This window comes from Opisthocomus hoazin, chromosome 3, assembly GCF_030867145.1.
Source record: "Opisthocomus hoazin isolate bOpiHoa1 chromosome 3, bOpiHoa1.hap1, whole genome shotgun sequence".
Classification (NCBI taxonomy): Eukaryota; Metazoa; Chordata; class Aves; order Opisthocomiformes; family Opisthocomidae; genus Opisthocomus; species Opisthocomus hoazin.
Window position 1 is genome coordinate 25,904,084 of NC_134416.1, and position 12,410 is coordinate 25,916,493.

Below are 12,410 nucleotides of genomic sequence, written 5' to 3' on the forward strand. Positions count from 1 at the left end.
ATAAAGGCTAAAAGACCAGAATGCTACCAGATCTCAGGAACAGAGCATAATGTCAATGTGGTTATATCACTCTCTTCTGAGTTTCACTCAATAGTGAATCAGTAGCTATTCTTGCATATCATCTTGAACTGTATTTCTTTGATCAGTTTGTGACATTACAATAGTAGATAAAAATTAATTCCTCCAAGTGCTATTCTTGTCTTCATTTTCCGCATATCACAAATGGCAAAAACAGTACTGTAAAAAGGCTTTCTAATCTTTAGCAACTCATGACCTACATTATAATAGTCCTCAATTCTGGCGCTACAGGTCTTCAATTCTAAATAACAAATTATTCTTTATTATAAAGGCTGCTATGTTAATTATTGAACGTCTGCCTTACCCTTAATGATTTAAGGAGATTTTCTTGATGTTATCCTGTCCCATTTTCAGTCACTTGAAAACTGCTATAATTGCTTTATTTGAGTTTTACTGAATGGATTCCTTTCAAGAACAGTATTTACATACCCACTATTATAGTCAACATATGGTATTGTGGTATCACAGTCATATGTGGACTGGGTATATAAAGTCAGCTATGGAATTTGTATTTCTTGACCTTATCATGTGATTCATATAAAACTTGGCACATACAAACCCTTATGTGATTTCAAAGAACCTACTGAAACCAATTGATCATGACTTTAGATCTATATGGAAAAGATCAAAAGTTAGCACATTCTTCTGTTTTTATTTGATCAATTTTCAGGCAATGACTTTACAGCAGTATTTGTACTGCATGGCATATACATTACAGCCTTTCCTTCCCTTTATTCCTGCTATGCATTTATAAAGTCAGCTCTCAACAGTTATTTAAGAGCTGTCACTGCATACAACAGATTTGTATATTTTCCATGTGAATTGCTACATTTTTACGGTTCTTAGCCCTTTCCTTTAATTTCACTAACCAGAATGGTGTGGCACACTCCCTTTTCTGTAGTAACTGCTTTAGAGAATATCCCGTTTCCTGTGTCTGGAGTTTACCTAGTACATTAAAATAATGATAATAAAAAAACTTTACCACCAAAGTACATATTTTTTTTCCAAAATACAGTTTTGTAGTTGTTCTGAAACAAGGACCTTATCTCTGATTTGGATCTATAGCATAATATCTTGTTTTGTGCTAGTAGCTCATCATAAATAACAGGCTAATGTTTTTTTGAAAATATAGCATAAAGCACTGTAAATACTACTGAATACTGTGCAATGAACATCACTGAATCAATTAAATTGATTCCTAAGTTATTGTTCCTTCAGAAGTATTAGCATAAACATTTAGGTGTACCAATAGGGGGCAAAATGTTGCAATGTGCAACATTATTTTGTCTCATTTCTGAATTATATCATCACATACTGTATATAGCAACCTAGATCTTCCATCAGCTTTTCAGAAAATCCAGTAAATTTAGCCAAACATTTCTTCTGCAGAATACATTTACAGGTATTCCTATTATTATCCTAAGATGTGTTTATGTTATACAGTACTTCGTAATTATTTCAAAGTTGTAGCTGTTTAAAGATGAAAGTATCTCTGATGAAAAGACCTTACACAGCAGAAAATCCTTGCATGACTTAATACATTAGCTACACAAACACTTCCCTCAGGGTGCTGGGAATGGCAGCACGTAAGCACAGAATAATACTAAAAAAAAGGAACAATGGGGTTCTCGGGAGACTATTTTGCTCCGTCATGTCCCCAAGGACCGCAGCACTGTCACCTCTTCATTACCTGGGGCACTGCAGGACTGGGATACACGAGTAATAAGAAAGACTCCAGAACTTACAGATTAGGAACACAACACAAAGAAAACTCAAAGCACAAAATTAGTCTGAGTCCAACAAAAAATATAACTCTTAACCCAGCACTGGCCTTACTGATTTCAAGCTTTTTTTTTTTTTTTTTTTTTTTTTAAGTTCAAGTGAAACTGTGTTATTCTGAAACAGCTAATTCTGGAAGCCGGATGGTTGCATTGACACAATTTGGCATCAGGGGTAATAATCCCAAAAGGCCACGCTAAGAACTAGTTTCAGTGGTTCCAAATCCATAGCATGAGGTTAATTTGGAACCTGGGTTACAGACTTGACCGCACACCCAGATATGCCAGACATACATCAATAAATAAGTTTTTACACGATCAGAACAAAGCTAAACCCCAGAGGTTTCAAAACTGACTCTTCTGGTGTATTACCTCAAAAACTTGAATGGAGTTCCAAGCAGGAGCTAGAAAATGTATCTGGGTAGGACACATTCACTTACATCAAAGGTCAAAAGACTGAAATATGTGTATCTTGATTAAAATACCTTCTAAGGTAGAAAACAGCATATGCGTTTTCATAGGATTAAGGATCAGGAAAGAGATAAAACAAAATAAATTGATCAATCCCTATGCCTATGGCATAGGAATCGCTTAGAGAAGCAATCAAATGAAAATGAGATAATTTAGGCTGAAAAGGGAGGAATTCCTGATGAGGAGAGCTGTTAGAAAAAGGACTCTTCTCCCTCAAGGAAATGATGGAAACATTCAGAATGTTTAAAAATACACTTGACAGAACACTATAAAATATACAATAGGGAACAATTATGCATCAGCAGGGAACTGGTCTGAATAATGTATTATAATAGGTCATTTCCATTTCCATTTTCTATGATTCTCCCAAAAATCAACACTTAAATTTGCAGTTATTTGTATAAAGAAAATTCTGGAGAAAACCCAAGGGATGCATATATAAGTAAAAGGAGAGGCTAGAATTACTCCACAGCAAGCCAAGAGAGAGAAAAGAAAGGCTTGAGAAGGGAAGAGCGGTGAAGACGGCCAGAAATTCTATCCTCCACACCATGTGAAAAATTTGTCTGTGGCAGCACAAGAAAAATGGTGAGAGAACTATCACAGATTGACAACCAAGACCGTAACTTAAAATGTGTAAGACTGAGAAGATGAGGCCTTTGATACGTCCGTATTTTTCTCCCCTTTTTTAAAGAAAAAAATAATCTCTGGCTATTTTTTAATCCACCCAAACATCCAAAACCACTTTTAGCCTTGCTAAGGTCCAGATCTCAGCTTCAAACTCCACAGTTTATGAAGTATATTCCTGAACTCAACCTGAATTTGCAAGTTTTTGATTTCACCTGCTATCCCTTCATTCTTACGTTAACAGCACACAGCAAAAAACCCCAAACTTCTGCAAAGAAAGGGGAGTAAAGGGAAAGGAAAGGAAAGGTGGAAAGCAGGAGAAATTTCACTTTTTGAAGACTTTCCTTCTCCAAAACCTGGTTTTGTTCTAGTCTGCAGCTGAGTGCCAGGGCAGTGCAGGGGGCACAGCCCGTGGGAGGCTTGAATGGGGGGGCTCAGTGACCCCCAGACCCCGGCAGCCGCCAGGCAGGGGACAGGGCTACCGAGCAGGCACATGGGACAGCAGCTTGGCCAGTTCAGCTGGAACTTTACCCAGACCAAATGAGCTTTGCAACACGCTTTTATTTCAATGGATGAATCACCTTTTGGTCTGCAGTCAATTTTAAAAGCCAGTACAATTCTGCAATCATCTCTGTGTTTCAGACTCTGAAGTGGAACGTTTGGTCTTGTTTTAAAAATGGTTTCCATTGGAATATAAAGAACACAAGTGGGAAAACATTTCTACTAGTGTACTCACAAATGCTGCGTCAGGAAGTTCAAAAATGAGCACTTACAGTAAGCTGAGGAATGCACATTCCCAGGCCAGCTTGTCTTTACGGGTGGGGGCTGCATGCCCCCTGCCACGACCATGGATGCAGATGTCCCGGACAATAACTATACTCGGAGGGGAACAGGTGACACTCCAGCAGAACTCCCTCAACGCTGCACAAGCAAAGAGCCTTCCACCCGCTCCCCGCCTTGGAGGAAGCCCGGGCTGACAGAGGCAGTGACTCAGACTTCCTCACCCTGCAGCCTGGGCTTTCCATTAGATCAGGGGTGACATGTGGGCTTAGCTACTGCATCTGCTCTTCATGGACCCCCTGCCATCAAAGGCGTGGGTGTAAAAAAAGTGAAAAAAAAAAAAATCAAGAATAATTCTGGATGGCCTCACAATGCTTGTTTTTTTGCAAATGCTTCATTGGCGGAAGTTGAAGAAATTCCGTGCATAACAAGATATTTATTGAGAAACTTCTCTCCCTCAAAACGACCAAGCACCACAACCTCCTCTTTGAAAGTAAACAAACAAACAAACAGAAAAAAGATTTTTTAAGCATGCCCAGAGCACAATGCTCAGGAAATGAGGCAATTTTGTATCTGGATCACATTACCTGAAACAAAGCAAATAAAGATTTAAAAAAATATTTATAAAAGCTGCTTATGAGATTACATTAAAAACAATTGCACCCACTTTTGTTTAAGTGGAAATGGCCGATGCTCTGTTCGCAAAAACTAATGGTTCGCAGATGTAGTTTTGTTAAATGCAGGATGAGCACTGAATAAAAAAATGTTTTATAGGATCTTTCAGGCTATTTATACAGAACCTTACAAGTAAACTAAGGGAGCAACTATTTCTTTTTAACGGTGGTTACTAAGCAGTTGATATTTATTCCATTAATGTATTTACTTTGATCTGAAGTTCCTATACCTGGCAGTAGCATAATTGTAATCAAGCTGTGCAATTACAAAAATGATTCAAAACACGAATGAAGCAGTTTAGCACAACCATAATAAAACTAAGCTAACATTTTAATAGCCTAATAAGTCGCCTCCTCCTACAAACTGACTTGCCGGCGGACTTGGTTGGAGAGAAGGACTGAGGAAATTGAAAGCACAACCATCAGGTCTTTAGCTCCAAGGCAGGCAAATGCTCCCACATACAGACACTGGCCTGATGGAAATGTGCTGCTACTAACTGCTAATTAACACACTAACAATACTTAACTTTCTAGTAGCCTATTTCCTCCTATTTTATTCTCAAGTTTTTATTTCTTTCATGTTTCAGAAAGCAAGCAAAAAATAACACAACTGGTGACACAGGAGCAAAGTTCTTTGGACGAAGTTTGGTGTTTCGGCCACTGTGCAATACTCCCTCTCACTTCTTTCTACGCATGCTCAAAGCAGCAGACCATCATCAGGCAGTAAGCTTAATTTTGTCACCAGCCCAGGATTAACTATTATTCTCTTTAAAATTCACACTGGTGCATTGATGGGAGGGGAGGGATGGAAAACATAACTGGGTGCAAACTACTACCAGCTTTTCTTTACCCTGAAATTTTTCTTGGAGTTACTGTCCATCAAAAAAATAAGACTTTCCTAATTTCACAATAGAATTTTGTATTTGCTTCTGCCTCGCAAGATAGGAGAGTTGTTTCAGAACTGCATATTTTTTCGTTTTAGAAAAGCTGTAAGAAATAGCACGGTATTTCATAAGACTTGAACCTACTGCTGTTGAACTAACAGTAGTCAAGTCTTCAGTTCAAGTCTTCCCCTCAAATACGTGTGCTGGAAATGAAAAACAGAAATTTCCAAAACTAACATGGTACTACAGTGGTATGACAACATTAATCCTAAACGATGCAATTGCCTGCACAGCAGGTCTTCCTAAACAAGAGGCAATAAAAACTTTATACTACCTATTTTGCTGTGTGAGTTAGCGTGTGACTTGAAGTGTTGATTAGTTTTATTAACTTATTAACACATTTAGGATAGTGTTTTTAGGCACTAGAATTTGGCACCCATCTTGCAAACTTTTTTGAAAAGAGCACTAATGCTTCATTAGCAAGCATAGGATTCTGTTTGATACATGAGTAAGGTACTTACTACTGCCCACAAAGGCAGCAGGATGAGACCAGATCTTCTGCCTTCACATAATGTCTGACTCCTGCCTCCACACTCTATTACCTTTGCCTGGCACGGAGACAAAATGCCAAAGAAAAGGGTAAGACCCATGTAGGGCCAGTCTTTGGTTGTCCAAGAAGACCTCTTTGGGTCTCACTGAACATCTGCTGGTGACTGAGGAGCTCTTGGACTGTATGTTCCTACTATATTATTTAAACTTCTTGCCGTGCTTCTGTGCTCTCTGATCCACTTTCAATTTGTAGGAAGACTTTATTACAGCTTGTGCTTTCTAGAATTGCTCCCGTAGACATGAAGACGGTGAAAGACTTCAGCAGTTAACTGTAGAAGAATGGAGAGAACTTTGCCCAGTTTATTGGTAATGTGGTGGCAGCTTGTACAAGGACATGCTTGAATGCCTCAGACATGAGAAATGAAGAAGTCCTATCCCATCTTTCCAAAATGCTAAGTCAATGAAGCTGTGCTTTTTAACTTACAACTAAAACTTTCCTTCAAGCTTTGCTTTGTTAATTGATATGTTAATTATTTGTATATTACTTGCGATAATGACCATCTTTTACACAGCATTTAACAAATATACATGGGAATCTGGAGTAAATCAAATTCATGACACAGCTGTGTTTCAAGACAGGACAGCAACAGCAAAGACGAAAATGGAAGAATGACAAAAGAAAACATGGCAGAGAATGAATTTCCATATTTTAAGTATCTTCTTCCCAGTTGTCTAAATCTTCCTCACTGTTTAATCCCACTTTAAAGTTCCACTATAATTCAGATCTCTGAAAAAAGTTAAGATCCATTAAACATAGAAATTTTAGTCCTTTCCATAAACGTATTATTTTAATGCCAATTTTCAAAAGGTACCATCTCATTCAGCAAAGATTCGGTATAGCTGTACAAAAATCCCATGCTATTTTTCACAACTGGTGTGCTGTATGAACTCTGGTAACAAAAAAAACGCAATCTGTTTTACCTACAGCTCTCATTCAGCGAACAATTTAAAACCCCACACTTATCTGGCTGTGTGTTCAGCAGATCTCTGTATCCCCATTTACACTTTTTTGGGGTAATACTCTGTAATAATTTATCTCATTCAATTCTTACATCCAGTACTGGCTGTCAGACAAATGAACTGCAATAATTTAATTTCTCTCTTCAGCAGTACAGATAAGACAGAAAAGGAAATTTTTAGAATATTGTCTTCTGAACTGTTATTCTGATATTTCTTATTATAATCTTTGCATATAAAAAACATTAAAAAAGAAAAGCCATTTATTAAGAGAAGGAAATTCTTGCAGAACCCTATTACTCAGTTGAACGAAAACTTAAAATACATGACATCATTGGATGTGATTTGGAAGATCACTATAATTTTCTTACAGTTTATGATCAAAACACCAGGTGTTTCTACAATGTTTACCTTTAAATTTTATCAGTAGACTAATATCAGAAAATATTGTGATATTCAGTCATAAAAAAATGCTTTTCATGAAATCAGCTTGGCTTACAACTCTTACTTCCTTAGAAAATATTGAGAAGTTAGAGTAATGCAACAATAACTATCGCAATCTGGTAATGAGAAAGTAATATCGAGGAACAGGAAGAACTGGTTGCTAAAAGGTTAGATCTTAATTAATGTCAAACTTTTAACACACTTGCCTTGATTCAGCTGTGGGCTATAATCCTAAAAATATGTATATTTACCATTTGATTTTTAAAGAGGTCCTAGAAGTCTCTCTGCTGTTTTCCACTGCTTCAGTAACTTTAAGAAGTGTAATTATTCTGGCAGTTACAACCAGGAGTGAATGTTCAATGCTCTTACCTGTACACTTGTAGTCTGAGGCCACTCCTTTAAGACCAGCGTCGAACACTGATATTTCTACCTTTTGCTTTCTGTGGTGGCAGCTCAGGAGCACAGAGGGCTGCGATACGACAAGGTAGAGAAACGGCTGGAGCTCTATGTCCCCCGTTCCCCTGCGACCAGGCTGCCGAACAATAGTTATACCCAGGGCTTGTCGAGCAGACGATCTTGTGGAAGCATGCAGACTTTCCAGTGACAAAAGCCCTGTTTTTCTCCCAGCAGACAGAGGAACATTACTGTTCAACAGATCGTCCGCTGTGACGGAGGAAATGCATGGCTCACTGGGCTTCTTGGTATCATGGCTGCCATCTGAGCCCGCTTCCGGAAGGTTCAAGGAGCTTTTGCTTATTTTCTCACCATCTTTCTGATCTTGTACTGATTTTGATTTAGGTAAGGCAGTGCATGAGTAAGTCATCACGGAGATTCGACTTGCTGTAACAAAAATGTCAAAAGGAATGAAATTGAGGTTCTTCACGATGGAAGACTGGCGGGAAGGACGGGCGATACGGTGCTGGCTGGTACCGCTATGCTGCTCAATCTGAACGATTCTGATCTTAACACTGTCGCTGCCAATTCCACTGTCTTGTGCCCCACTATAACGGGAAGAAGTCTCGACTGTTCCTCCATCAGACACATCCATTTTTTTCTGCTCTTGTTTGGAAACCTGCAAAGGAAAATATTATATTAACTTACGATATCCATATCCCAACTATTTCCATTTCAGTGGCAGTAAACAATCACTACATAAACACGATGTCAAAAAAGAGAATTATAAAAAAAAATATCTGCCAGGTTAACACAGTAATCACTCATGAAAACACAGCAGGTGTCTGTTCCAATGAAATGATGACTCACAACAGATGAAGTGCCAAAAGAACATGTGAAGGAAAAAAAAAAGAGTAATGATTTCTAGGCTTAAATGACCTTTTTTAAAATTTAAATTATTTTTTAAACTCTAAAGACTCTACAAGAAACCTATTGCTTAATATAAATCCATATTTCTGTAAAATAATGCATTGTAAATAAAAAGCCTAGTCAGAATTGTTCTCCATTTTTAAGCACCAATGGTCAGAAAGTCCTCTTTGGCACTAAAATATTTTACCGTGATTAGATGAAATAGAATGTAGCATTAATCTACTGCAAAATCACAAAAAAGACTAAAAGGAAATTGTAAGCTGAAATGTATAAATATTATCTTGTAGAAAAAACATTTTTCTTAAGAGTCATGGAAATGACAGCTGCCTTATATAAAACACCAAAGTTGAAGGAAACGTCAGCACTATCTAAAGACTGGCTCTGTGACAGGGTACTAGTTCTTGGCTTACCAAGGCTCACCAAGGATACATATGGGCTTGGCTGTGACATTCACAGGGCTTCACATGAGAAACCATTGCATACAGAAATATTTTAAAAGAAAACACACACCACCGATAAACGGAAAAAAGAATGTTCCTTGTATCACAGGAAATGTAAGAGTGAAACCAAAAGTTGCAAGGCTGCGTCCAGGGACCACACTGTACCAGGTCAAGAAACAGAGACATCCTAGACAAGGAAATGCTTCAGGAAAAAACCACTTTCAATACTGCTTGTGAAAAAAGTAGAAATCCTACAAACAGCTTCAGGACAAGGCAGTGAGCATATGCTAAAATATGTGGAAAAAGAAACCCTGCAGAAATTAAGTAATAACAACAACAATATATGGCCAACTCCTCAGATTCATATGGAGCTGAGAGTCATGCATTTACCCTGTGCAGCTTCCACAGCTTAACTAACACTTCCACCTCTGCTGTCCAGAAGTGTTTCTGCTCTACTCCGTACAAGAGCCAACATAAGGAATGCCCAACTCAGTCAGATTCACAACCCGTCCAGCCGCATACGCTGTTTCTGACAGCACCAGGAGCAGACTCTGTCGAGAGTGACCGCAGACCCTGGCCGCTTCCTGCAATCTGCTCCTCTCCCACTCCCCAAGCACCCACAACTGCTGCATTCGGGATGCCAGTGGACACGCCTGTGTAGTTGTATTAGCAACCATTTCCGGACTTCTTGTCCATGAATTCATCCACTTCCTTTTTGAATATGTGGACGGTGTTTGGCATCCACAACATTCCAGGGCAGCAAGTTCTATTTTTTTTTTTTCCTTTGGTTTAAACCAATCTCCTACCAGTGTCATTGCATTTCGCCCATCTTTTGTAGTGCGTGATTTGGATGTTCAGGTCTGCTTTTCAGCTTTATCACTGTTGCTCTGTCTTTGTAAACCTCGACCATAGCCCCCCCTCAGCCTTCTCCTCTCCAGACACGGAAATCCCAGCCTTTTTAGTGTCTCGTCACAAAGAAGCTGCTTCAGCACCTTTAATCATTTTAGCTTCCCTTCCCTACTTCTGTAACTTCACTGTGCACTTCTGGAGTACTCTACACAGTATTAAAGAAGTGGGATCGCTGTGGTTTTATACAGCATTAAAATGATGCCTTCTGTCTTCTTCTCAGTCTCCATCCTGATGATGTCCAATATTTTGCGGGGTTTTTTTGGCTGCCACTGCATATTAACTCCATGATTTCACTTCTTCGTTCAAGGACCTACTTCAGTAGTGGGTCCTACTTACTTCATTGGGCCTACTTTTGTCCTTCAAGTAGGACCTAGTTCAACAGCACCCAGCGACAGGACAAGGGGCAATGGCCACAAACTGAAGCATAAGAAGTTCCATCTGAACCATTCTGTGATTCTGTAATAGTTTCTTTTTATATTCTCCACCCTAGTGAATCCTTGAAAAGGCAGATACTAACTAGGACAAACCATATCTTAACTTCCTCTTGAAAAATACAATTATGACTTGCAAGTACTTACAAATTATCAGCCACTTAACTACAGGAATGAATAGTACTGAATTACTGATATTCTTCAAACTTTGGTCTTTATGCAGCAATATTTATAGCTTCTACACATACTGCAGCAATTGGATTGTGGGGTACTTAAAAGCAGTTTTTTTAAAGGTTCCTTTAGATTGTACTTTATGAAACAAAGGGAGCAACCGTCTCCTGTTTTCTTTAAAGCAATGAACATACTAAAAAAAAGCATTACAGAGGAAATCCTAAAACAGAACCATTAACTAGCTGGGATTTTCTTTGAAAAGGTTTTTGCCAGCTCTGGTTACAATCTTTTCAGATTCACTTGTACATATTTTTCAAATAACCAATAAAATTCCTCACGACTGATTTCTACGGCAGACTCATATCACTGACTTGTAAATGTGATACCACTTTTAATGCAGCCTCTGTAAAAATCACAAGTGAACATTTTAATGAATTACTACAGTGTGAGTCAAGAAATCCTGACTCCTCCTGATATCCTAGCACAGTCAGGCTACTTACACCTCAGCCCCTCTGGCTGGTAAACAATGAAGTATCCATACTTCATTGGATATATGCCCATATCCTGCCCTGATGGCATCGTCAGAAATGGTACAGATGGTTTTACTGCTCCTGTACTGAGGGCAAGCAGAAGGCAGAAACGACAGAGCTGTGAAACAATCTTGCCTTATCATTTCATGGAAATGCTGCCTAAAACGAAGAAGAGGGCATATGCTGCTAAACCTAGCAATTTTTATCTACTCTGTAGCCACCAGTTCAGTCTGATGAAAAATCTTTTTAGAAAGTATGGTTCTGTAGTGAATGATGCTCTTGTGGGTACTACATGGTATTCTCTTGTTCTCTATGCAGCAGAAATTTCTACAGCTATGTGACATTTAGGTTGTGCTTGACTTGGCTAGAGGGATTGAAAATACAGCATCATCCACTAAATGATAATCTTCCAGGGAGAAAAGCATTGCACGTGTATGACTGAGTGGAGGGAGAAAGCATAGTACATCTGGTTTCTGAACAGATCATCTCTTCTCACACCTGAACAGGTTTGACTTGAAGCCTAGTTCTTTTCTTCTGCCTCTTTTTATAATTAAGTATTGATTAAATGTGCTAGTCTATGTGAAGCACCTCGAGGAAGGTAAGAAAGTAGCTGTGCCTCCATCCCCATTCAGACTACAGTTACTCTGTGAAAACTACTGCACGGGTGCTAATTGGCCCCAACTGCAGAGTTTCCTGTTATGCAGACATTCGACTACAGAAACTTTACTGAGACCCCAAATCAATTCATGCAGGTCACCGAACAGCAGTCAGATGGTGACTTCTGCTCAGTACTAAGCAGCATGGAATATGAACCAGTGCCCGAAAGGTGAAAGACACCGTATACTGTTACAGGTTTCCATGCCACCCGGTTCCACAATGAAACTTTGACGCACGTATGCTCTTACCACATATATTATAAAGGTTGGAACAAGTGAGTAATGATTTGCAAGACAGTTTTATACAACACAACTGGGTAAAAAATAAAGGTGCAGAAGCACCACCGGAACTTCTTGCACCAATTTCAGCTCAGTAAGCATCAAGCCTTCCAACCAAATTTCACAGTTAACCTGAAAATGCACCTAGTAATATACTTGGGAATCATTTAGGTATTCCTCTAACAGGATAAGGAGATGAGAGGGAATGACTCTCAGTATATTAACTCTAAAAAGATTCTTTGCTTTATTATGGAATAAATGGGCCAATACTTTAAATATGTCAAGCACAGCAATATCAGCTTGCTGTTAGCAAATGTAATGGTAACATTTATCATTGGGCTGTATTATATCAATTCTCTTACTCTTTACATA

General features: G+C 38.7%; 1 protein-coding gene across 7 annotated transcripts in view; it reads right to left on the reverse strand.

The window, feature by feature from the left end:
- VPS13B (vacuolar protein sorting 13 homolog B) overlaps nt 1-12,410 on the reverse strand; it is a 482,877-nt gene that overhangs the window by 111,828 nt on the left and 358,639 nt on the right. For all 7 annotated transcript variants that reach the window (XM_075415801.1, XM_075415802.1, XM_075415804.1 and 4 more), the window contains exon 34: nt 7,669-8,371. In XM_075415801.1, the coding sequence (XP_075271916.1) occupies nt 7,669-8,371 (703 nt within the window). The remainder of the gene's footprint in view (nt 1-7,668; nt 8,372-12,410) is intronic.